Below are 26896 nucleotides of genomic sequence, written 5' to 3' on the forward strand. Positions count from 1 at the left end.
CCGTGAGCTACGGGGCCCTTAGCGCCACCTAACGGTCGCTGATGAACATGCTGCTTTAAATACAGGCGTCGTTCACTCGTGTCGACAGTGCGAAAAGGAAAAACCGTGTGCACCTCGCCGGTAAGTCAAAGTTTATCAAAACTCCATTTTATTAGGAAGATTTGTACAAAAGCAACGAACCCCATATACAATGAAGCTGACAAACAAATGAAAACGAACCTACAGAATGAGACAAAGTAATCGAGCCAACAAACATTACATATGAGAACTATGAGGAAAAAAAAAACATCGCTCACAAAAAGAAAAAGGCAATGATCCATGCTAACGCTCGAGGCAGAGTTGAAGATGAGGATCGATTCCCATTTCTGACTATTTACTTTAGCACCATAAGAACGTGTAAGGTAAAAGATTTTATGGGATGAAGGGAAGGATCACTAACACCTTTCGCATGCCATGGTTCAGCTACTTATACCATAAGTGATGGTGCTTTATGAATGTAGAACGCAGTGGTGAACAGATATACAGTTGACATCCATAACAGTTAACATCTGTCCGAAACAGGGGTCTCCAGCTCCAGTGCTGGAGAGCTACTCTCCAGTAGGTTTTCTATCCTACTTTGCTACTGATGAGCCACAGCTGTTCTCAAGCAAATGGCAGGAAGTGTGAATGAGAAAAAGTGTGGCTCAGCAGAAGTCAGGTAGAAGACCTACTGGATAGTAGCTCTCCAGGACCGGAGCTGGAGTCTCCTGGCTGAGATGTTTAACCAACGCATACACTGAGAGAAGACACCAACTGTTAAAATGGTTTAAAAATCAAATGATTCACACGGGCCAGAAAATTTTGACCCAAACAATCCCGGCAAAACATTTATAGCAGCAAACATGTATGTCTGACAAAAATGTACTCATTGCCATAAAAGTGCTCAATTGTGTGAATCTTATCTGATGCCGCAGTGTTTGCTGGACATCAGATATTTCACAGACTGTAAGGTGCAAAAATCAAACATGCTGCATCCTCACACCGAAGGGAAGCCGCATCCATGCACTGCCTCCCTCAAACAGGAGAAACGCCGAATAGAAGGAAACCTCTGATGTGCTTAGGGGCGTTCATGCAACCCCCTCACTCTGAAGGATTTATGACACCAGAAATTTCAAATGCAGCTTCAACAAGAACAAACGTTCCAAGTACCCAAAAATGAATAAGTACTATCAAGATCTCCGCACAATCCAAGTTAGTGAAACTGACATTCTGCCCGACATCCAAGGTACAGAGTTACAGGTCTAACAAAAAAAGGCTGATTAATAACTAATAAATAGTCAGGCTGACGGAACGGTTCATCTTCTTTCCGATGAGTCTCGATGTCCTGTTACCAGACTGGACAATGGAGCGAGTGAGTACCCTGTCTGTGAAGAGCACTCTATCTTCAGCTGCAGCCTTAGCCAGCTGCGCCTTTTTCAGCTCTCTGCAAGGCAATGATTCAAACAAATGATGACTATTCAGCTCTATCAGCAACACATTGCAACAGATCACTGCAATAAAATTACACTACTCACACTTGTGAAGGAAACTAATTCTCTCAACTAGAGAAGTATGATTATCAACTTTATTATATACAAAAAAAAAATCAACCCAGTACCATCAAAAAGTAACCTGACAACTTTAATATGTCAGATGAGCCTGAGGGGTAATGAGCATGACAAGAATCATACTTTTGTAGGAGGGCATTCTTGAATCTTTCAGCGTTAAGCTCCACACGCAGCTGGTCAGCATTCATCCTGGCCGCTGTCAGCAACACCGGCTGCTTGATAAGGAGAAAGGCAGATGGTCTCCGCTCTACTTCTGGATGGATCATCAGCTACAATAAGCAAGAAATATCATCAGCAAATAGCAGCATGTTTGCCAGACATAAAACTGAAGTTGTTTTTACTTCAGTGAGATGACCTTGAGCGTCCTGAAAGGCATCTTTTAAATAAACATATTAAGTCGAGATCATGTTAACAGCCTTCTGAACAGATAATTATAGTGTTAGGGCGTAGTATTTTACCTTGAGCAAATCAAGGAAATCCTGAGAGAGCACTTGCGGTATCAAGGGCAACTTTCCTTTCCGAATGTCATGCCACTTGTCACCATTGGCTGGCATCGGCTCAGCACCGGAAGAGCTTATCACAGTCAATCCCAGTGAGAAGATGTCTGCCTTTGTAAGGTCTGTATAGTCCTGGAAATCAAGTTTTTCCTTCAATCAGATAATGTCAAAAAGCAAAACGTACATATTAAAGAGAAAAAACATGCCCAAATTACCTCTTGAAGCACTTCATTTGCTAGGAACCTGCTGTCACCTTCCTCAACTTGAGGATTGTCAACCCTAGTCACATGCCCAAGATCACCTAAATTAAAATAACCCACAATTAATATCCTGTCACTTCAAATGAAGATAATTCTGGCCCAGGCCCGTCACATTTGCTACCTTACCTATTTTGTAAACAACACTGGTATTTGGTCCATCATCATCATCACAATCTTCAACACATGGTACCGTCCTCCGAGATATGAATATATTACCTTGAAACAAAGAGATGCATTACATTACTGTCATTACTACATTCACAACACACAATTCTTTTCGGGGAGAAACACACTTGGCTTGATATCCATATGAACCAGCGATGTGGAGTGGATGTACTTCAGGCCGCGGCTAACTTGCAAAAGAAGATCTTTAAGCTCCAGTTCAGACAAGAAATGCATGGCTCTGTAGTTCTCCATTATGACATCAGAGAGGGTGCCACCATTACAGTATTCATTCTGTATCAACATGTGATCATCTTCTGCCCATGCAGAATAATATCTGACCACATGGGGATGCTGTCCCAGCACTGCATGGGCATAGACTTCCCTCAGTGCATTTTGCCTGTGGAAGAAATAACTAACAGTGAGTGACGTTAGGAAATTTCCCATTGGGAACCAGCTTTCATGCACAGATATAGTGCTTACTTACTCATCAACAGAGCCAGCTAGTGGCTTCTTGGACCGTTTAATGGCGTATATGCAACCATCTAGCCGTTTCACACACTTGAAAACAGAGCCAAACTCCCCAGATCCAATCTTCTCCAGCTCGTGGAATTCTGTGGCATATCTCGACATCATGTTACTCTCCATTATAGTCAGCTTCTAAAAAAAGTTTTATAACGCATCATCTCAATGTATAAATATTCAAGATATGCACTGCTCTTATATATTGCTTTTTACCTTTGATGGTGGAATGATCTCATCTTCAATTTCAGCATCACTTGCTTCCATATCTTCTCCACAGGAACTGAAATGCAAAACATTTCTCTGAACAATACGAAGACCAACCACTAGAGGGAGCAGCGAGTGTTTAATGAGCACGTGGTTAAACGAGCATGTGGACTTGGTTTTCTGCAAGTATCACACTAACTGCAAACCCTCTCCCAACTATAACGCATGCAAATTTTACAATACATGTGAATGAAGTATGTTTAACCTGTGACTGCTTCAAATAGCAAAACAGCATGCCAAACCCAGGACGCCCAAAATGCTCAGGAGCGCCGGATGACTGATCATGCGCTTTGCTCTCAAATGTACGCGTGCGTGTCTCCCAAAGGAGAACAAGATGGGATACGTGAAAAAAGGTCTACCTCTACTGTACCTCAAGTGTTAAAGTAAACTACGTGTCGAAACCCACAACTGCATACAAATGACTTTTATTATTATATAAAAAAAACCTTACTCATTCCAGTGTGATCGCTTTCTGTTAATCCTCTGTAACGTTCCAGACTGGAGGAGCAATGACTCTGGAGTAAACGGGTTGATGTTAATAAGGGGCGTATGACTGTTTCTTAAGGTCTGGCTGACCTTTCCCGTCGAATCCACATTCCTGGAGAGACAAACTCTCCTATTTAACGACCGCGTGTTGACCGCACTGGCTTTGGACAGCAAACTCTGGGGGGAGGGAAATACAATTAGTTCTTCGGACATAGACCTCAGACTCAAATTTAAGCCATACTGTTAATGCAGATTTAAATAGCATGCAGAATAACGCTACGCACATACAGCAGACTACACTTGATGCATGAATAACGAACGGCATTTTGGAATTTACTACTATCATTGAATGGACATAAAATGCATTAAGCAAGCATTTTAGTCGCACATTGAAATATACCCAGTAAAACAATTCATATTTGCAAAGCGCCAGTTACCTTCGGTGTGTGCGGGGTATCAAACAATCGAAGTTTTCTGAAAGTTTTGTGCGGAGGAGTATCGGGCCGATCAGCTACAGGGGGGCCGTAGTTATGTCGGTCGTCGAAGCGGCAGTAACTGTGAGCACTCTTCCTCGGAGACGGGGATCGCATCATAAAAATGCTCGATTTCAAGGGGGACAGTGAGCCGAAGCGCTCCTCGTCCCAGGACTCGGCATCTTCTCTTGTGCCGTCCAAGGGGCTGCTTCCAGCATCATTCAGGTCATCGGCCGAGCTTCGCCGAACACGCCGCGGAGAGTCCATCTCCGTGAAGCCCGACTCAGCTCCCGTACTGCGGTTGCCGTCCTCTTCCACCGAAGAGTCTTCGTCGCCGGGAGAAAATTGCAACTTCTGACGAATGTTTTTTCCGGTCATTGGGGAATCAAGCTGACGACAGACTGTGAAGCTCATGCCGACTGCCCTTTAACGCCAGTACTGGCAGCAAGAACGGTAACGGTCTTTTAATCAATACATTTAGTACATATACCCTGGGGTGATATCGCCGTGTTTCGAAATTGTGTCGGCAACGTTTAATTAAATATCACTTTACGATATCATTACACGAGAATAAACATAGGATCGGATTAGTTTAACCAAAAATAGATGACTCGTCTAGGAGAAGCAATCCTTGAACCAGCTGGATAGTTATCAGACAACCGAGCCGACACTGCGAACGAAAATGGCTACAACACATTCATCCGGTTACCACACTGCATGCTAACTTAAAGCATTGCATTCTGTTATAAAAGATGACAAATGAAACGTTTCAATATGAAATAAGCAGTCAATAAGAACCTCTCAGTTGCCAAAGTCAGCCGCCACAAACTACAACTCGTGTTTGTTTACGAAATTACTTCGAACCGCTAATACAACTTCTGCTCGGCCCAGTAAAACACTCAAGGCGACCGTTGGTCGGAGAGTCCGGCCGGCAGCCAATTGGAACAAACCTTCCTAGTTTAAATCGGGGGCGGGTCGAATGGTTACCCCACGGCGTTTTGGAATCTGCATATACGTCATTTTGGCGCCAGTTTTTCGCATTCATTTGTTAGCCATGCGATATTGTTAGTATGTAAGGGTGTGTGCACCCTGGGGAAGCCAAAACACGCAACGAAAAGCGCACCCCGTTATACTGCGTTTTTATCTTGCGTTTGTCCACGTTATTGTGCGCCTGTATAAGGTTTTAATGTTGCGCTCTATTAGCCCTTTCTGTGATTTTACGTGATTGTCCCTAGTGTTTGTGGAGGAGAGGGAGTAAAAACGCATACAAATACTTTGGAATGCGTTTGTATCCATTTTACATTATGATCAATGGGGGTGCGCAGTGCAGAAAAATAGGTGCAGCATTCCGTTTTGAAAATGCACTGCAACGCAGCGCATTAGTGAGAACATAAACATTGCTTTCTCTGCAATATATGATGTTCTAGCGAATTGCAGAACGCGCGAGTTGAAAAGGACAAGGCAACGTGCATTTTGGGAACGAGCCCTAAGGGCTAGTAATTTAACCAGCGACCACTGAGAAAATATAATTACGAGTAACAGTGCATTAACATTTTAAAGAATGCAGTCGAACACAACGTTCATAAAAGCACGGAGGTAAAAGCTCGGTGTGATTGCTTAAAAGCAAATGTATGGTTATAAAACGGATTGTACGATTTCTCCTATGAAATACACGTTTAATTTAGTTGGTCATAAAAACACCACCGTTCACTGCTGATTTAGTAGAGCCCAGAATAGAAATAGGGTTTTGTCTTGGTATTGTTTTACAGTATATGGACCTTTACACTGTCTAAAGAGAGATTTTAGACGAGACGCCTTTGGGAATTAGTTAAATTCCCAAAGTAGTTAAAATTCCCAAATTAGTTAAAACTGAAATACAGAGGTATAATTACTACACAGGACCGTGTTGCTTAATAATTGTCCTCTATGTTTATTAGGGTTAAACAGGTACATATTTTGACGGCAGGTCCTGTCTGTACACTGGAAACACCAGATTTAAACATTTATAATACAGTAGTTCATTTCCCAAGTAGGCATCTTGAAACTAGTGTACTGGTTTTCCTTAGTTTCAAATGTATACCTAATGTGCAATATTCTAAAATTGTATTAAAACTGATTAAATCAATTCCATATACCAAAAATATTGAAAAAGTGTAAATTCACAATGAAAAGCATACAAGAATACAAGAGATGTATTGCTTTAATTCTGGGTAACTAAAGTGTAATGCATAATTTGTACATTATCCAAGGTAAAATAAGCACAATTTACACTGACTGCATATACACAGAAGTATATATTTATCATAAAAATGAAAAAAAAAAAAAGTTTAGGTAGTTCAGACAGTGGAATTGTTCAGTGTTCCAAATTTCACAAACGGTTAAAGTGAATGTTTATCCAAAAGTAGTTGCCAAGTACATATTTTAAAATATGCAGAGATTTAGCATCAATACCTGTGAGCAAGCAAACTGCAAGAGCCCTGTTAAACAAGCAAGCAGCCAAAAACATTTGCAGTTTTTTTCCCTGAAATTTTCTTTAGAAGCAAAAAAGCAGCCGTCTCATTCTTCCAGCCCTGGAGTTTCTCCTTGCTGTATTCGTGAAGCTATTCGAATGGCTTCCTCCAGTGATGGCTGTTCACTGAGCTACAAGGAATTTAAAGTTGGTATGAAATTAGTCATTCAAGCTCCAATCAATGCTGCAATTCCTATTATGAAAGCAGACGGGTCTCCTTCATATGATCACAGTCTAGAAGAATTATTTGTTTGCTTAATTGCAAAATCAATTTGTGCAATACAGGGGTATTAAGACCTGTAGCTAAGAATACGTCACTGCTAAATTTAACATAAGGCAATTGTTAAAAGGCGTAACTGGCACAGCATAAAAATTAGTGCAATGACAGGTGGTTAAAATGTTGCAGAAAGGGAGGGGAAAAATCCAACACCTTAACAGGCGTTTCCCCAAGTCAATTGCTGGAGACTCTGATAAGCAATAATAAATGCTTCTATAGCTAAATTTATAGCTTAATTTATTAGAAGCTAGATCACGTAAATCTCTCAAAAATGCATTCCCCAGTCAAGCAGTAGGGCCTCTTGTGGGCTCAACCCATCCACACTCCTGCCCACAAAGTCATAAACCTACATCCAGTGCATGCTTCAAAAAGTACGCAGTGTATCCTGTCCCTATGAACTTCCTGTCAAGGCACAGAGATATGGTTTCGCATATTTTCTTAGCCTATGACCAACATTTTTGTGCAATCTGATAGGGCTACAAATGAGGTAAAATACTTGCACGGCTCACTCCCACATTCTTGTATGAATAGGTTCTAGGTGACCTACCTGCACTGCAATCTGAGTGCCATTGGAAGTGGCTAATAAGGTGACAGGGTGCGGACTGGCTGTCACTAGGTGGTGCTCATGATCTTGGACAAGCTCAGCCTGCGTAGTATGGAATGTTAACTCTGGAGTCACAATGGTTACCTGCAGGGAGACAACACAGAAGTACAAAACAAGTACTATCATGTTTAAGTCCTAAAGGCTCTAAGCAAGACATCTTTTTAAGTGGAGTTCAAAAAAGGTGCTTCCCCAAACTCATTTAGGAAATACCCAGAAACACGACAGTGAAATTATATTATATTTTATTATTATTATTATTTATCACTAGATAGGCACTACATCACAAAAGACAATAAAAAATTCCCTTTAAGATTGCCTACATTTTCCCACTACCACATTCTAACAAATACCTGACAGGACCAGATCATATCAATGCATAGGAAACATACTTGCTCATTCGTCCCATCAGCTGCTACCATGCTGACGGAGTGCGTTCCATCTGAAGAGAGAACAGCCTCATGGGCAGGCACAGTGATGGTTGTGCCGTCTTGAGTGACCATGGTGATCGTGTTTCCTATCGCCTGCATATCTGCCTGGGATATACTGACCTAGGAACACATACATTTGCTGATTTACACAAGAAATTAAGATGCTTCAAAAAGTGAGAACTCAAAACATTAAGGGGTCTAATCAGGCAGCCATGTCAAAAAAGCACTTGAAAAGTTATTAATTTATTAAGCAATGATTTTACCATTAAGTAAATTGTGGAACATGGACTAATTTATATTGTGAACCTAAATGAAACCCTTTTCCTCTGAAACCGAAAGCATGGCAATAGACTACTACACATGTATTTGGTCTCTCACAAACAAGGGAATCCATCAACAAGTCACCAGTCACTTACACATGCGCACCTACAGGCAATTTGGTAACTCCAATTACCTTCAGCATGATACTGGACTGTGGCGGGAAACCAGACTACGCGGAGGAAACCCCACACACAGGGAGAACATGCAAACTGCACACACACGGAGACATAAGAGATCCGAACCCGAGTTACAGAGGTGAGGCAACAGTGCTAATCACTACTAAAAATTGTAAAAAAAGGAAAATCATCTGTTCACTGAGGAGTGGAGGTAGAAATTTACTCTGAAGACCGTGAAAATTTCCAGAACTGCATCTTGCCTTTTTTTTTTTTTTAGCACATAAAGATTAGTTACCTGCTGAGTTCCATCTTGTGTGATAAGAGCCACGTGTTGATGCCCAATGGCCTCCGCGGTCTCAGAGGACACGTGTTCTGACCCAGAATCCTCCTCTTCCATCTCTGGAACATAGGTTACGGCAGGATCATCAATGGCATCTGAAGCATGATAGCAAAATGAAACATGGCCACTTAAGCAAATATTTCAGGACTGCATCATAGTCATGCTTAAGGCCTGCCAAGCAGTCCAGTCACTCCTGTTTGTTTCCCCATTTTGCACCACAAGTGCAGCACGTACCCAAACCACCATGAAAACCAGAAGTAGACGCATTCTGATCACTGTAGCTGACTTGTATTACTTCTACAATCAGGGCTACAATGGCATGAATAAGTCCCAGCATGACAAATGTGGTTTGGTACATAATGGTTTACCACATGCTCACAATAGCTTTACCACATGCTCTACAAATTGGCAAGACATTCTCAACCATAATCTGAACCCAAAATGAGACTATACACCTTCATTTTTGTGGTGGGCATACTTTGCTCCTTTGTTAACTTGCATCCTCAGTTTCCTCAGAATACATTGACATCTTCACTCTGTATTAGCTAGGAAGCTGTGCACTGTGGCATCCATCCAATTTCTGAAACCGCTTATGCTATTCAGGGTCACTGGGGGTCTGAAGCCTATCCTGGACACTATGGGCTCAAGGCAGGGAATAACCCAGGATAGGGTGCCAGCCCATTGTAGGGCATACTCAAACTCCATTCACCAATACATACACACCTGTGGGCAATTTCGTAACAGAGGTGTGAGGCAACAGTGCTAACCACTGCACCACTGTGCCACCCACACTGTGGTAACGGCAAAAAATAACAGCAAATTGTCAGTTTCAGAAATTAATTCAGAATGAATTAACATTGAACATTAAATGTAACCTTCTTCACGAATGTTGATGTTGACATCATTGTTTAAACCAGTATACCATCACGATCTAATGCAAAATACCACTGCATTCATTATGCTCAACTGCCCTTTATGTGCATTTTTCCCTATATAGTCTCAATATACCATAATGTATACTGTGTGCAGAAGTATTAAGCAAGTACAGTGGTACCTCAGTTCTCGAACTCATTAGAACTCGAATTTCTTAAAAAGTCGAACCAAGCAGTTCGAATTTTTTTTCCCTAGAACTCAATCTGAATCTCAGAAGTCAAACCGTGAACGCCGACCTAAGATAACTTGTACGCACAGGGAAATGAGTCACGCGGCATGTCTCTCAGCGGAAATGAAGGGTAACGCTTCAGTCTCAGCCTTGCATTCACTGTGATAGCACCGTGCATGTTTACAGTAACTGAATACATATATTTACAGTAAAAATACATTTAGATAATGATAGACAGTAACAGTAATTATAATATAATAAAATACATTTAAAAATAAAGATTTCTTATTAATTATTTTAATATTAATAATAAACCATTAATACATTTTTAATTATAATAATATTGTCGTGCCCAGTGGGGACGGAATGGAGACCTAAGACGCAGACGTCAGGGTATCGGGGAATACGGGGATTAATTACAGGTAATGCAGGTAAAACGCAGACAGACAATACAATGACCGGACTGGGGAAACAAACTGAAACGCAGACTAAATACAGAGGACTAATGACAACAACCACAAACAGCTGATCACACGGGGATTCCATACGGGGTTAACGAGGGGGCGTGGCACACGGAAGGAGCAGAAGATCGGGCATGACACTTTTTTTTTTTTTTTACTTTACACATTGTTTGGATACATTTATTTTCTTACTTTAAAAAATTACTGTTTTGATAAATGTGCTTAGATGTCTTTAGTACAGTATATGCTTTTCTTGTTTTGTCCGGTTCATTTTGTGTTTAAATGCTAAAAAAAAAAACATTTCGGTGTAACTTTTTTTGGGGCCGGGATTGGTTTTCCATTATTTCTTATGGGGAAAATTCGATCAGAACTCGAACTTTTAGGATTCGGTCCGGAGTTCTGAACGAATTAATTTAGAGTTCTGAGGTACCACTGTACTATTCCTGAGAATTTCTAGCAAGTTGGGTAGACTTACAAAATAATTTTTGATTTAGAGAAAATGTTACATTAGTCTGCCACAAATAAGAATAAAAGGAACACTTAATAATTATGCATACTGATAATCAAGTAGTCAGAAACTAAGTGGATATTTTCTCCACCATCAACAGAAATAGATATAAACTAAATCAGCCGTTCTATATAATCCAATTTACTCAGTCCCGTATAGCCAGCTTTCTTCTCAAAGGCCATCATGAGCTTCTTGTCCGCTGAACCAGTCAGTTTTTCAATTTAATCCCATCCTATATTAGCTGAGGCAACTAGGATCACCTCTCAGACGCTGCTCTGAGAAGTGTACTGCTCGCCACACTGGTAAACTTCATATTTAGTAGGCCCAGTAGTTCTCAATGGTGGTTAAGTCAAGCAATGAATGATGCTAGGTCATAATTTGATCAAATTTCAAGTCTTTCTTGGCAAATCTGTGGAATACTGATTCATGGGAAGGAGCATTGTGCTGTATGAATATCATAACCTTTCTGAAAGCTACGGATTTTTCCTGTACCAGCATGTGAAGGTGGCATCTAGAAATTGGCAGAACCTAGTTAATTTTTACACCATCTGCAAGTCACTGATAATTGCAGCCCACATCACTCCTCCAACCACTTTCTTTGGCGCTTTAAGTTGTCCATCCATGGACCCATCCAAATGCTCCACCAAGAATCATTCATCTCATCTGTCCTCAAAACCATTGTGAAAATCAGTCTTAAAATGGTCCATGAGCCCATTCTTGATGTTTCATCTGCACCCCTCTGACTGGCACTTTACCATTTTGTTCTTCCCCCCTGCACTTTCTCCAAGACTCGTTTTTGGCCCATTTTAAACAGCAATAATAAGTTTAATAATTCTGCACGGAGAAGTATCCAAGGTTTCCTGTTTTTCTCCCAGTATTAAAGTATTCAGACCAAACACTGAGCATGCTCTATTTTTAAACAGTCTATATTTAGCTGGAGATAAATCTGGACTAGAACTATTGTGAGGAAGATACAAGCTAAATACACACTTGCCTAATATTTATGCACAGGGTGTATAGTTTGTGTTATAAAGTGGCACTTTGCGAGCAGACTGGTCCTTCCTTACCTGTTGGGGGCTCAAAGTAGGACTCCTGCTCCTCCTCGATGGGCTCCGTGTCGTTGTGAGCCGTGCGCTTGTGCATGGCCAGCGTGGAGATCTGCTTGTACGTCTTGCCGCAGTGGTTGCAGTTGTAGGGCTTGCAGGGCGTGTGCACCACATGGTGCTTGTAGAGACTGGAGTACTCGGTGAAGCGCTTGTCGCAGCCAGGCACTGTGCACACGTATGGCTTCTCTCCTGGAGACACGGGACGGGGGGGAACTCAGAAACGCAAACAAACGCTCTCTGTGACAACAGAGCTTTGCTTGGGATGGTCATCAGGTCTCAGTCTATCATAGGTTACTGGACTGGAACAGCAACAACAGCAAGTCTACAAGGAAGTTTTCTTGAAGGGAATGTTCTTCAGAGGATGTGTTTTTTTTTTTTTTTTTTTAAATGCTACATGTTTTATCAGTCCTTCATTATCAGCCTCGATTATACTATACACTTAATTCCTGGGGGGAGGGGAGTATTACTGCCAATAATACCTTTTTATATATTTTCCCCATAAAGTTTTAGCTTATCTTTGAATGGCCACTAGTGTTTATGAACCACGTCTTGTTACTGAGAGATAATCCACCTTCCTGATAGCATCTACATCTGAGCAAACTTTTGCAATAACTTGGGATGGAAGTTTTTGAGAAGTCTTATGGACCTCATATGGACAGCAAACATTTTATGAACGTGAATCTGAGCTCGTTCAGGCCAAAAGGTTGGGATTTTTTTGGCACCATTATCAATAGTTGTGCAATTGAAAGGCAAAGTTACCAAATAACACTTCAATAATAATATTGTGTGTCAAGGCCATTGATATTCTAATGATATCAAATCATCATCATGGCCAAGCAGAAGTGAGCGAACAGCAGATGGCGGCCAGCTACATGCCTGTGTGGATCCTCATGTGGTTCTTGTAGTTGGTGGCGCTGGCAAAGGCTCGTCCGCAGCCCGGCTCGGGGCAGTAGTAGGGTCGCTCCCCCGTGTGCGTGCGAATATGCACCTTGCGAATGTTTGAGGTGGTGAAGGACCGTCCGCAACCCTCGAAAGGGCACATGAATGGCCTTTCTCCTACAAACAGGACAGTTCATTGCATATTGCCCCAAGGCAGTATACATGCACTTTTACAGTTAAACGCCGTTAAATCAAAACTAATAATCAGTCTAGCTAAACCAATTTAGCTGTCACACAACACAGATCTCTCACACTAACTAGAGCAATTGCATGAAAGGTTGATAACTAGAGAAAGTCAGTACTCAAAGGTACACTGTAGGTGTTTACCTGTGTGGGTTCTGATGTGCTTCTGAAGGTCCCCAGACGTCTTGAATGACTTGCGGCAGTTTGTCTCCTGACATCGGTACGGCTTCTCTCCAGTGTGTGTCCGAACGTGACTCTTCAACCCGTACCCTGGAGCAAGGACCAAGCAAAACAAAATCTCTTTATGAAATTGAGAAATGTGAGCAGAAGACCCAACAATCCATGACGACAACGATCAGTTTATGACAGCTAAGCTAGTCAAACTGAAGCTGGTTACCTGTGGCAAATTTTTTACCACAGCCCAGGTGGTCACACAGGTATGGTCGGTCTCCTGTGTGCGATCTCTCATGAACCTGCATATACACAAAAAGCCCCAACTGATCATTGTACGACACAGTAGAACAACTAAAATGCTTTTAATTCAGTTTTAACTTTACAGATTCTGAAATATTCTATTGATTCTACAATATTATAGCAATTGTCTTCATTTTACTAGAAGGTGATTTATATCACTGTTGCAAACGAAACAGAAGTCGAGTATCCAGCAATGTGTACAGGAACGCAGCAAGTCATTGCACTCTCTCTGAAAGCATGCCTTCAGGTGGTGGGCTGTGGTGTAGAGCTTCCCACAGTCACTGTAGCCGCAGCGGAAGGACTTCTCCCCCGGCGGCTGCACCTTCACCACACTGCGAGCAGCTTCCTGGCCCTGGACGACAATCTGACAGAGAAACGCACATCAGCTTCCTCTTTGGGGACCAAGAAAATGTAACGAAGTAGTTTGGATTTCAGCACAGGCTACAATTTACCTGCATCTGAACAGCCCCATCTGACTCATTCCTGCTGACCAGCCCTGAGCTGACACATTCCGCAGTCTCCGCCTGAAATGGGGGCGGGGCAACTCAAGCAATCATTTAAATGGACCATATGGACCTCATTTCAACCCACAGCCATGTTTTATAAACAAAGACCGTGCACATGCTCAACAAGGAGTCCACAGTGACCCACCTTGGCAGCATAGTGCTCTAGAACACTAATGGTCTCATCATCTATGGTGCCCTCGGCATTAAGATCTGACACGGTGCCGTCTGCCTGTATAGCTAAGATGGTGTTGGACTGGGGCATCTGCACCGTGTGCTGGATGTACGCCGTCGTGCCGTCCTCCAGCTGCACGGCCTGCAGGGCACCGTGATCGTATGTTTCTGATATGTACAACGAACAGTGAGAGGAAAGAGGGAGGACAAAAGAAAAGGGCACAAATTATTGGGGCATTTCAGAGTTTACTGCATCATTAAACAAGTACTACATGTAAACAAGCAATTCAGAGAGTTTAGAAATTTACATGGATAAGAGAATACGAATACAGGCAGGGTTTGCTGCAGTATATGAGGCATACCTTTGGGCGCATGAATGTAAGCGGTCGTTCCATCCTCCAGCTGCACAGCCTGACCATCCTCCAATCTCAGACTGTCATTTCCTACATCACACATATTGTGGGAATTAAATGTAAGGAAAAGGATAACATTTCACGTCAAGCATGAGAAGATGGTTAAAGCCCATTGTAGGTGTCACATGCTTCATAGAACATAATATTGACACAAGTTCCTCACTGTAATGAATAAGTAGTTTTAGACTTCCCCATCTTACTCTCCACGAGACACAGAAAAATATGCAGGAGAGCAAGTTTTTTATGGGTCATAGTACAGAGTCAGCTAGTGTCCCTGAAGTAATTGGGGTTAAGGGTCTGGCTGAAGAGTCAATCGTCCACATCACTGTCAGCCACAGGTACGTGGCCTGTGATCAGAAAGTCAGTAGTTCAGATCCCACCATGTCAGCCTTAGCAACACATTTTTAAATTGAAATTTAGAAACATACGAGTACAGCTTACCGGATAAGAATTTAACATGTACAGTACAGAACTATACAATAAGGAGGTATCCTGGGGCTGACCTGCTTTTGGCATGGACACATGCTGAACATACGCGGCAGATCCATCTTCCAGCTGAATGACCTGCCCATCCATTAATTTACCATCTGAAATGGAAACTAAACACCACAATTTGACTTACTTTCCTGCAGTGTTAATTTCATTGATTTTTCATTGACAAAAACGTTAGTTAAATGATGACTGAAATGTATGAAATATACTGACACTACTGTCAATAAAAAAGTTAAAGGATGAAACTGTCAGGAAGAGACATTTAAACAGATGCATATTTAAACAATGAGAAGTAGTATCTTTAGTTATTGTAGACCAGGGTTATTCAAATCGCGGTCCTCGAGGTCCGAGCACTGCTGGTTTTCCAGCCTTCCTTTACCTGTCAGTCAGGTGTGAAGCTTCTGACCAATCAGAATCAGTCATTATTAAACTAACTACCTGGGAGAACTGAAAACAAGGCCTGGATTTGGAATCGAGGTCCAGATTTGAAGAACCCTTTGGCCTTTTTCTCCTATAATTCAAACGCAGATGCAAGTAAATATTTGTTTTACTTATATTTAGTGATTGATAAAGTTCATAAAGTTATTTTACAATTAGTGTAATGTTTCATATTACAATAGTGACATCTGTGTCTGTAAAAACCACATCTTCAAACCTAATGGAATGCTATAAAAACAGCTTTACATACATTTCCTTCAGAAATCTAGAGCAGAGAGAGGTAGAGAAATCTGTTTGTGTGTTTGTGTACACAGATTAAGTGAAGTTTTCAAAGAAATGTGAAAACGATGTTTTAAACCATAACTACACCTACTAGTTTCAATCACGGTATATACTGAATATTTAGTCGCCTAAATATCCTGTAAATTTTAATATCAGATTATTAAAAGTTAACTGCATTTTCATCAAAAGAGCAAGACAAAAAACTAAAATTAAAATCTGCTGTCAAAATGAATACTGCTTTCCTGCAAGGCTGATCACCCCATGTCCCATTTTATTCAACAGCTTATTGCAACAGGTAGAACTACAGTCAAAAAAAATTTAGTCTAATCTACTACAGTCGTTTACTGAAGACACTGCAAAGAAAATTTTACCTTTGGGGTTGTGCTGAATATATGCTGTCGATCCATCTGCAAGCGTCACAGCCTGCAAACTGACAGTGTCCATGCTGTCCATATGATTACCATCTTTGAAGCAAAGAAAATTAGCTGAATTACGTATGTAATAGCTAGGATTTACTGTATACAGACAAATCAATGACAGAAGGTTGGATCAAAATCTCAATTCAAGGTAGAGTAGCTTAAAGCAAAACAGTTGTGACTCCTGGACAACCTCACCTGAAACCGTAACCGCCTCAGCAAGACAAAGTGTGACATGTTGGGCATCTCCTCCGCCATTTTGTAAATCCACCACTCCCTGTGAGTCGTGGTTAATCTGAGCCAACAGCATGACTTCCCTAAACACACACACACAAGCATCTTTAAGTATACATAGAAATAGGTCAAAAGTTTAGTGTAGGGGTTCCAAACCTCTTGATGTTTGCGGACCAGTTCACGCTGTACAAAAATATCATGGGCTAATAAAACAGCTGGGAGATTGATCGCTGATTTCATAAGTTTAACCATTTTCATCTTTTTCAAATGGAAACAACTTGTGAACATGAGGGATCATAAAGGGATTACTTGGAAAAGAAACTGTCTCAATGTGACAATGATTAAAGGATATAAATACGTGTGTAAAAAAAAAAAAAAAAAAATTCAGCAAAAACCTCAGGATTTTGTGATATGATACAATACAGGTCATGAACCATCACAGTCTGCAGACAGAAGGTTGGGAACCCCTTGTTTAGTGGACATATACTAGGCTCACTGAACAGAAAAATGGTGTGCAATACTGAAAGCTGTGGACTAGGGAGTAGGCAGAAAAGGCACAATGACCCACTGAGGGACGATGGACACCCCAAGACCAGCAGCAGTCAGAAGCAGTTTAGTACCATATAGTATGCATGTGCATTTACATTACATTTTACTTGTATCTATCAGGTGTTTCTATCATTCTAGAAACATAAGTAAGGATTAGAAAGCAGGAAAAGTCAGTGCCTCTGTAGCAACTGGGGTTAAGGGGCCTACAGCAATGATGATGACTCTGCTAGCCATGGGATTCAAACCCATGACCTAAAGCAAGGTTTCTCAACCTAGTCCTCGGGGACCACCAGACGCCACGTTTTTGCTCTCTCCCAATTGGCAGGGAATTGGGAGAGAGCAAAAACATGGACCGTCTGGTGGTCCCCGAGGACCGGGTTGAGAAACCCTGACCTAAAGGATATAAGAACCTTCAAACTAAATGAGTTGTACACCAAGATGAGATACTCAGAAAAATATACGTGCTCATTTCGAGTGAGTTAACAACACTTCGAGATACAATGCATAAGGCAGTCTGACACTTTATGTTAAGAATCAACGTCAATAGCAGCTGCAATGGGTATTATATAAAAAGTTTACAGATAGCTTTTAAATAAATGCTCAGTTTTATATACAAAATGTATATTCATCTGATGGTCCTGAAAACCAAGCATTATATGAATATGAAATTACAGGGGGGAAATACTGAAACGACTACAAACACATTAATACTGGAAATTGAATCTGCTGCACTTTTACTTTCACTAACTAGCCTGTTTGCGGCGAACAGCTAATACAGCCATCTTCGCAATCTTGCATTTGAGAACACGGTTCACCCAAATTACTTAAAAATACAGTTGTGAAAGCTCATAAAGCACTTCTATAAACAATATTACGACAAAATTACTTAAGTTCAACTCCATATTGGTTTGTTAGATACCTAAAATACCTGGAAGAAAAAGGGCGCAATCTTGGCTAGCTTGGCGAAGGTTAGACGTTTTATTATACTCATTATTTCCGTTAATAGATGATCAACAGATATTTAAATATTATTTTAGCCCAGCAAGAAAATATTTAATGACTTATGAATTGTAGTGACGATTATCAGTACCGATGTTAACATTAAAATTAGACTATGTAGCTAGCTAGGCATGTCCAGTTATATGGGTGATAAGTGAACTATAAAGTTTTGCACGTTGTACATATGAATTGAATGTATTGCTGTCTTACACAGAATTAATCGTTACTGTGGGGAGACTAGTTTCGCAGAGGGGGGAAGTAGTTAGTGTATTGCAAGACGCCCGGCTCAACTCGTACAAAACGTGGAGTGCAGCTAGCTAATTCATAAATAAAACCTTTTCCGAACTGACTCCTTTCTGTTGTGCTTGGCTTATTTGGTCTTTACTGTTGCCGTTTCGGCGCAGGAAATGCCTAGCTACACTTTCCTCCGCTGGAGATGGCTGTTAGAAATAAGGCACACTGGGTAAAAACACAATTATATACTAACCTCTGAAATTTTCCAACAATTCCTCCGTCCGACCACCATGCATCAGGGCAGGAAACGTACAATGTTGCTGATGCCCAGGAACATGTATGAAACAATGAGCAGACTCCAAATGGGCATGCCAAACGGACACATCACAGCTGTGATTGGCTGTGAAATCCTGACGCAAAGAAATAGGCCATTCGGTTGGTCTAAGGTTCTGCCAATCTATTTTTTCAGCTCGCTATTCGTGCCTTAGTTGAGATCACACCAGTTGAAGGGCAAAGTTTGGACGCCATTTTGGCGTCCATTAAATTAAGGAAAGTGTTTATTTTAGCATAAGCTACAAAACTCGGAATGGCTGTATATTTACTGACTTTTCCGTGATGTCTATCTTAGCTAAACTACGAAATGATTTTAAGTTTTTAAAACCGAAACAAAGAAAACGTCAGAATATTATGATGTTCACTCGCGTCAATGTTTCCGGAAGAGGAAGCTATTTGAAAGCAACCTTGTGTTGCTAATAATTGACTGCATTAAGGGTTTTGCAACGAGTGGAAGCCAAATAAAAATCGTTTATGACTTTTAAAGTCGCGTTAAATATTTAGATACATTCAACTGGTAGCTACCATGCCTTGGATTCATCCCATTCTTTACGATATGCAATTTACATTTAATGCTATCTGTACTGTACTTAATAAATCGGTTCCAAGATAGCTAGCAGGCTAACTGTAGTATTTAGTATGAACTTGCTTAGCCAATTAACCATGTTGAAAACTAAAGTTAAACCTTGATTGTGATATATTGCGGAAAAGTTGAATGCATTAAGTTATTAACCCACTTAAAAGCTAACGCAGGCCTAGCGAATTACGCAGTCCATGCTAAAGTTAAGTACTAAGCCGTTTTTCCAATAACAAGAACACAAGCATAAGCTGCATTACACCAATAAGTAGTACTTTCCTTGTACTTGGAGGAACATTACAGATTACATACTTTTTGTTTATTTTGTTTGCCCTGCATAAGATTGTTCATGTATGGATGCTTCTTCCTGTATGGCAGAATAAAGTATCAAGGTGTTGTCTGCTTACCATGTTCAGAAAATAAAAATGCTGGGTGGTCAACTCACACACATTTGGTGTGATGCTCACGGCATATCTATAGTATTCCACTATAAACCTAAAATTAGGTACATCAAAACCATTTGGGTAGTTTGCAAACCCTACAGATTTACAAGGTAATAAAACTCTTACTTACATATAAATGCATGTGCAGACTGAAAATCTCACACCAGCCAGCTGACCAAAGTTGGCACTCTAGCAAATGTGACCTGCAAGTACCCTTTTTTGCAATCCACACTTTGTTCATTAATCACAAATGTGACAAGCTAGTCATCATATGTTTTTAAAAATGACAAAGGTGTCATGTCATAAAGGAATTGGCTAATTACCCATTAATGACACGTATATACATTGTGCACTGTCCAACCTTCAACAATCATTGGCGGTGGAATACTGAAGAGCTTAGTGGCCTTCAACAAGGCACAATCATAGGATGCCACCTTTCCAACAAGGCAGATTGTTCAATTTCTGCTCTGGCAGCAACATATTGTTGCTTTATACTAACAGTTCAGATACAAAGTGGTAGTCTACACAAAGGGACTAGCAAGCACAGAAAGGATATCATTTGTAAAAACTGTATGTCCTCAGGTCAAACATTGTGGGAAGAATAGAAACCCTGAATGCTAGCCAGGTCTGATCATCTACAATCAATGCCCAACCTCACTAATTCTCATGACAGGATGGTAGCAGATCTCACCAATGTTCAGAGGTCTAGCAGACAAAGCCTTCCCAGAGGAGATGAGATCATTATAGTAGCATGGGGACGAAATTCATATTAATACATGTATGAGCCAAAAGGGCTATTTTATTAATAGTTATATAAAAGAAATTTGCTGATAGTTTCATAATTTACAAGATTTAATGTAAAATGTATAATTTAGTATTTGGTAATGTATAAAAGGACAGATGCTTTTTGTTGTAGACTTCTGAAATACGTGAAAGGAACGTGATTGTTTAACAACTGACTGGACTTTTTTTTTTTTGGTGAGCTTTGCGTGCTTGGCATTATAAATTTATGTTTAAGTAAACACTTAAAAGGAAAGTCATCTTATATGGTCACTCGTGTTGTAAAGAACTGTTTAACCGAATCCAATAAGTGATACAGACACATGAAATTAAACCAACATGGAATGCCAGTATAATACCCTTGGCTTCCAAATGAGAATAATATGCAGATGTATGGATGCCTTTGATCGTACAGTCCAAGCAGTATGGAATTGTTACTGTATACTGTGCACACTAAAAGTCTTGGGATGCTTAATTCAGTGAAAATTCTGCAAATTTGACAAAAATTACTTCACATTAGAAACAGCCAGTCATTTTAAGTAAAACATTCAAGTAGTAATAATTTGAAATTCAAATTTTAGTTGTAAGAGAGCTGCTCCTTGTAAAGTACAACAAGCAAACACCTTTGCAATATCATAAAACACCAAATATTTGTGGGTAGTATCCCTTTGGGAGCCAGTGACTACATCTAATGCAACTAACAGCAAAATGGCAAGAACAGAACTGAGTCGGGTAAAAAAATGTTGACATTTAAAAGAAAATGTGTGCAGAAAAGTAAAATTTCACATCTGCACGTGTCAATAGATTTTTATGAAACCAATAAATTTGTTTAATTCTGCAAAAATTTTGCAAGTGTGTTGGAGTGTTGCATCCAAAACTGAAGGTTCTTGGGATTACAGTAGCTAGAATTCAACAGCCACCATCTTCAATCATTTTTGATACAAAAAGGTTCAAGGTTGGACAAATTTTAACAATGCAAGCTTTCCTTGTACAAGTCTCCTTACCTGTTAATATACAGTGTCTAACCTCTTCATGCTGTTGCTCATCTAGACTCCAAATGAGCTTCTGATACCAGCTCATGTCTCAACACCTTACTTGCAGAAGAGCATACAGTCCAGTTGTCTACATCATAACTGCAGCACAGAAACTCAGGCAGGTCCCAAATCCTTACTTTGCAGAACCCAAAAGACCTGATACTGATCCACCAGGTTGTCGCTACCCACTGAAGTGGAGAAACCCCCAGGTGTCATTACCTCTGACCAGCTACCATTCATGTCTTTGCCCACCTGCCCAATCAGCATCATCACTGGCCAATCCTGCTGTACCTGACAATAAAATGCAATTCCAGCAATCTGATCAGAATAACAATTTTATCAGGCTACTACTTCATATTAGACATTATTATTCTGCTGATAATCTGTCCTTTTTCTGACCACCTTCCTCACTCTTATTATACTCAGGATGGCAGGATCATTGCAGGGAGTAACTGCTGGACCACGTGGCTCACAGACTTTGGCCTGGACTCCAGATACACGAGTATAAACAGGACAAGCCTGCACGTGTGCGCACACACCTTCCTATGATGAAGCCTACTAGAAGTGAGATGCTTCATCTGAGTTGAAGTAAACGTTCCACAAAGAGCAATTTACTATTGTGAACATTTTGGTAAAATCTGTGATACCATTGCAACTTATGCAAAGCCATTTTTTAAAAAATATTTACAGAAGATTAAAAACACAAAAATGAAAACTGTAGTCAGGCTTACCCATGGATGTATTGCACATCTTTCAGCAGCTGTGAAACTAAACATTTGATAATGTGATCCCTGAAGTTGGGGAATCTCAGGTTCTTTGGTGTCGTACAGGAGTGAGGTTGTGTGATGCAGGGCCGCAATGGTAACCTGGAAGCACGACACTCATTTTATTAGACTTCACCTCTGTCAGCTGCTCCAGGGCTTGTATAAAAGAACTACAACCTGCAAGAGCCAGTATAGATATTATACAATATGCTTGACAGACATCACAACTACACGTTCATTCCAAAAATCAAGATGCAAGAATTTACATTGCAAGGAATTATATTTAAATCTGAATACCAGCACCATGACGTCATGACTTCCACAGCCTTTGCACAGCAGTAAGATAATCTCTATTAGCTTAGCTGCATGGCATTTCATATCCTCCAGGGTGCTCTACCAGAACCTACAACAAACATTTAAACCCACCCATTACAAAATGAAGAAAATACAAGCTGTTACTTTCCAACTCAGGTGTACAGAGGTAGGTAATCAGCGTAACAGTGGTATCAACTGTCACAGTTACAAAACAGAAGCATTATGTCTATGACAGGAGAACCTTTAGTCAACTCCATACATAAAGTGAAGTCTTCATAAAAGACCTCTAAACCTCAAGTGAAACAAGAAATCAAATCAAGAGCGGAAATAACAGGAAACAGAAGTTGCATAACAGATATGAGACATGGGAGTAAAACCAAACACTTACGAAGAAATCAAAGCCATCTTGATGGAACACTTCAGACAGCAGAGGCAAAAGCTACCAAAAATGAGAGACCACCTTCTGATGTGTGGCAGAGGAAAAACGATCTTCTTGTAAAACTCTGGAGAGAACAGAGCAGAAAATAATCACAAGAGATTTAATAAACATGCATAAATATATTAATAAAATTATGGTACTTTAGAAACTGTTGTATGAGAGAAGAGAATTAGCTGGGATCAATTTTGGACTAAATCACTACAATGGCAGCACTGTCGGGAAGCCGTTAGAGAGTTGCTGACTACCCTGTAACAAGGCATAGAATTGGAAGTGTTATGAGGAGATTTCCATTTACATCCAGGGGATTCTTAAATATTTTGTTAATTTTTTTCTATCAAAAACACAATTCCTGACTAAAGAGGTTTTTATTCTGAACCCAATAAACCAGGGGAAAATCACAAAGGTTATGAGAGATACAATAACAGACCTGCTGAAAGCGACGCTGAGCTATTCTGACCTCTGAAGTGAGCAATGTGTCTGTAAACAGAGCAGTGTTTCCCCTAGGTTTACAGCTTTGGGGGGGGGGGGGGGGGCGAGGGGGGACACCGACAGGATTCATGGTGTTCATGTGTTTCTTTTAATGACAGCAGTTAAAAAAACGCAGATATTTGTCTCTGCTTTTCAGGTGGCTGACGCAACATATCTTCTGACGCGTGCGCTCCGTCTGCTGGTGGGAGTGTGCTCACCAGCGTGTGCGTGCACGAGTCTGTGCTAGGGCATCGGGCAGAACTCCGCCATGCGCGATACAGAGAGCAGAGGAGAATTATAAATGCGCAACCGGGTAGAAACAAAAATGACAAGCTGTTGTGTAAATAAGATAACATAAGGCTATTTAGTTTGTTTAATAAAAGGACAATTTATAGACCCGTTCTACAGGTAACCTTAAATTACATCTGTTGTGATCTGGCGCAATAGAGAAAATAAAATAAAAAAAAAATTAACTTGACCTTCAAGGGGGGGCAGGAGGTGCCGTTGGGGGGCAGGGCACCCCCCTAATATAATGGTATATAATATAATGGTCAGGGAAACACTGCAGATGGAACCACAGCAATGTAACATGGGTAAAAGGCCAAAGATGAAAACTGCTAAAAATGTTTTAAATCACAAACAACCTGGTCATCAGCTAGACATGACGAAACTATTCTGACCAATCAAATGGATGGAGAGAAACATCATCTCATGCCATTTGCTAATTAGACATACCACTGCGCATCTTACTGTAGACGACAGTGATGAGGGCACTGTTCTCAGTTGCCTACATCACAGGCCAGATGAAGGCAGTGACCTCTCTTTAAACTTCATTAAAAGGTACATGCTCTTAACTGTGACACTGCTGCTTTACACTTCCAGAGTTCAGATCATACCGGTGCCCTGTGTGCCGTAAACATGCTCTCAGAATCATGCAATTCTTCCTCTAGTCCAAAAACATGCAGCTAGACTAACTGGTGTCTTTCCCATAGCATGTATGTGCTCAGTGATAGCAGCGGCTCTACTTTGAGCTCCTCCCGAATGTCCTCACCTTCTCTTTAAGGCCCAAAATACCCAAAACTCGTGACCACACATGATGGTTGGAGCATAGATCAACTGGTAAATCAACAGCTTTGCCTTCACCAACGCTGCATTGAACTGCCTGTCGACCCCCCCCCCCCCACTACCTTCTTCCCTCACTCATGAACAAGATCCCAAGATACTTAAACTCCTCTGCTTGAAACAGTAACTCATCCCCATCAGGAGACGGCAACACACCCTTTTCCAGTTGAGAGCTATGGCCTCAGACTGGGAGGTGCAGATCCTCAGGCTGGCCACCTCAAACAGCTGCAAACCACTCCAGCACACGGCACAGGTCACAGCCCAATGATACCAACAGCACCACAACATCTGCAATAAGCAAAGACATGAACCTGAGGCCACTAAACCAGACCCCCTCTGCCCCTTGACTATTTCTAGAAACTCTGTCCATAAAATTAACAGAATCAATGACTGGCGGCCCTGGCGGAGTCCATCACCCACTGGGAACGAGTCAGAGTTACTGCCAGCAATGTGAACCAAACTCTCGCTCCATTTATACAGGGACCTGATGACCCACAGAAACAGACCTTGTACCCCATACTCCTGAAGCTCCCACCAGAGGACCCCCTCCCCGAGGGACACAGTTGGATGCCACCCACAAAACATATGTAGACTGGTTGGGCAACTCCAATGAACTTTTCAGTATCCTTGTTTGGGTGAAGAGCTTCTCCACTCTTCTGCCACCAGGACAGAATCTGGATCCAAGGTTCAACTAAAGGGTGGGCCCAACTTTCCAGTACTCTGGCATATACCTTCCCAGGGAGACAGAAGTGTGAGATCCCCCTGAAGTGGAACACCTGCTCTAGTCGCCCTTCTTAAAGATTGTGACCGCCTCCCCAGTTCATTTCACCACTTAGGTGCCAAAACCGAAGAGTCTAGGTGCATGTCTTCCTTGCACCTTGAGCAGTGCTGGTGGACTGGAGAGTGAGTGGTGCAGTGCAGGGTGAGATCAGTTCTTTTAGGTAGGAGGGTGCTGGTCCTATCTTTGTAGGCGAGCATCAGGAAGCTACAGGAAGCCAGTGCGTAACAAAGGTGTGATGTGGCAGAACTTGGGAAGGTTGAAAATGAGTGGGGCAGCTAAATTTGGGATCAGCAAAAGGCAATAACTTAGCCTGCCCCCCTACCAGCAACCAACTAATGCAACCTTCTGAAGTAATACACTATGGAATGGCGAAATGATTAAAGAAACTTTATTCATTTTCAATAAATGGAATATTTGCGTTAACAGGATACTACATTTTACTCCAACCTTTACAAATGTTTATAGATATTGCAATTAAGAAAATTACTTTAAAAGATATATTTAAGTTGATAAAGAATGGTAAAGTGTTACATTTTTGGTAATTAAGTTTTTTCTCAAAAATATCGCGGAAAGATCGAATCATGAATCGAACTGAACCGCGAATTTGGTGAATCCTTAAATGCCTCTTAAAAAAAGTTTAAAATACACGCAGCAAGTATAGTATATTTACACCGTTCGTTTCCCTACACAGTTATACACTGACGTCATTAACAACGAAAATAAATCAGACATCATACCAATACAAACCAACAGCATTCCTCACAGCTGAGAAAGGATCAACGAGTTCGTGTGCATGCCTTAGCTGCCAAGTTTTCAGACACAAGATGAAATCATACCTGCAGCAGCATGCAGTTGTGTATGGAGCTCCGCGTGGCCATGATGCCTACGTTGCAAGCGTCGACTATAATGGCTCCATTACAATTATTCGCGACTGTTCTCGAAATGTTTTGCCGTTAAAAAACATTATATTGTGTATAATATACACAATAATCGTTATACTGTTTTATACATCAATGTATAAAAGCTTGAGGTGAAAAATGTGGGTGGAAAATATAATGTGCTGCCATGAACTTCACAGAATGAACGCGCAACTCTTAAAAGAGGAAAAACGAATCAAAAGATATTAAAATGCCTTGTGCTTGATGTGTAAAACAAGCCCCTCAGCCCGTCTTCTTCCAGAATTAAAGAAACGCCCTTTATATGCAAGTAATAATGAATACGCCTATCTCTACGCTTTTATGATTAAAAAAATATCTTACGTTTGAAGAAAGGGGGAGAAATAGAAAATTTCACCGAATATAAATGTCGACAAAGTTTAAGTTCTGATTACATCCAGAAAACTCACGGACACTACAAATTGCCTGGTTATGTTGACCTGCTGAATCATTGTGTAGGAAATGCCACGTAGGACCTATCGGGGAGTTGTAGTGGTATGTCCGTACTTCTGTGTTGCATCTATGGTAGGGGGTGGGCAATCTTATCCGC

The 26896-nt window shown here is 41.0% G+C and overlaps 2 protein-coding genes across 11 annotated transcripts; both read right to left on the reverse strand.

Moving 5' to 3' along the window:
- Positions 1–121: 121 nt before the first annotated feature.
- On the reverse strand, positions 122–5199 carry LOC111841140 (wee1-like protein kinase 1-A). 2 transcript variants are annotated; one of them, XM_023806662.2, is made up of 10 exons: positions 4218–5199; positions 3746–3957; positions 3244–3310; positions 2993–3162; positions 2637–2905; positions 2470–2559; positions 2299–2384; positions 2045–2215; positions 1710–1855; positions 122–1462 (listed from the first exon to the last, which is right to left on the reverse strand). In XM_023806662.2, the coding sequence occupies exons 1-10, from the start codon at positions 4665–4667 to the stop codon at positions 1306–1308; spliced, it is 1818 nt and encodes a 605-aa protein (XP_023662430.2). In that variant the 5' UTR covers positions 4668–5199; the 3' UTR covers positions 122–1305. The 2 variants fall into 2 exon arrangements, with proteins under 2 accessions (XP_023662430.2, XP_023662421.2); XM_023806653.2 differs by having other exon boundaries at positions 2993–3165; positions 4218–5198.
- A 1236-nt stretch (positions 5200–6435) lies between these two features.
- Positions 6436–26835, reverse strand: LOC111841081 (zinc finger protein 143-like). 9 transcript variants are annotated; one of them, XM_023806595.2, is made up of 19 exons: positions 26671–26835; positions 22990–23104; positions 22584–22689; positions 22254–22388; positions 16538–16656; positions 16295–16387; positions 15215–15310; positions 14661–14741; positions 14273–14466; positions 14074–14145; positions 13863–13985; positions 13545–13620; positions 13292–13417; positions 12902–13081; positions 11987–12214; positions 8804–8943; positions 8033–8191; positions 7587–7727; positions 6436–6893 (listed from the first exon to the last, which is right to left on the reverse strand). In XM_023806595.2, the coding sequence occupies exons 3-19, from the start codon at positions 22598–22600 to the stop codon at positions 6810–6812; spliced, it is 2064 nt and encodes a 687-aa protein (XP_023662363.2). In that variant the 5' UTR covers positions 22601–22689; positions 22990–23104; positions 26671–26835; the 3' UTR covers positions 6436–6809. The 9 variants fall into 9 exon arrangements, with proteins under 9 accessions (XP_023662363.2, XP_023662357.2, XP_023662352.2 ...); XM_023806589.2 differs by having other exon boundaries at positions 23045–23104; positions 26248–26835; XM_023806584.2 differs by having other exon boundaries at positions 26248–26835.
- Positions 26836–26896: the final 61 nt, after the last annotated feature.

This window comes from Paramormyrops kingsleyae, chromosome 11 (genome assembly GCF_048594095.1).
Source record: "Paramormyrops kingsleyae isolate MSU_618 chromosome 11, PKINGS_0.4, whole genome shotgun sequence".
Classification (NCBI taxonomy): Eukaryota; Metazoa; Chordata; class Actinopteri; order Osteoglossiformes; family Mormyridae; genus Paramormyrops; species Paramormyrops kingsleyae.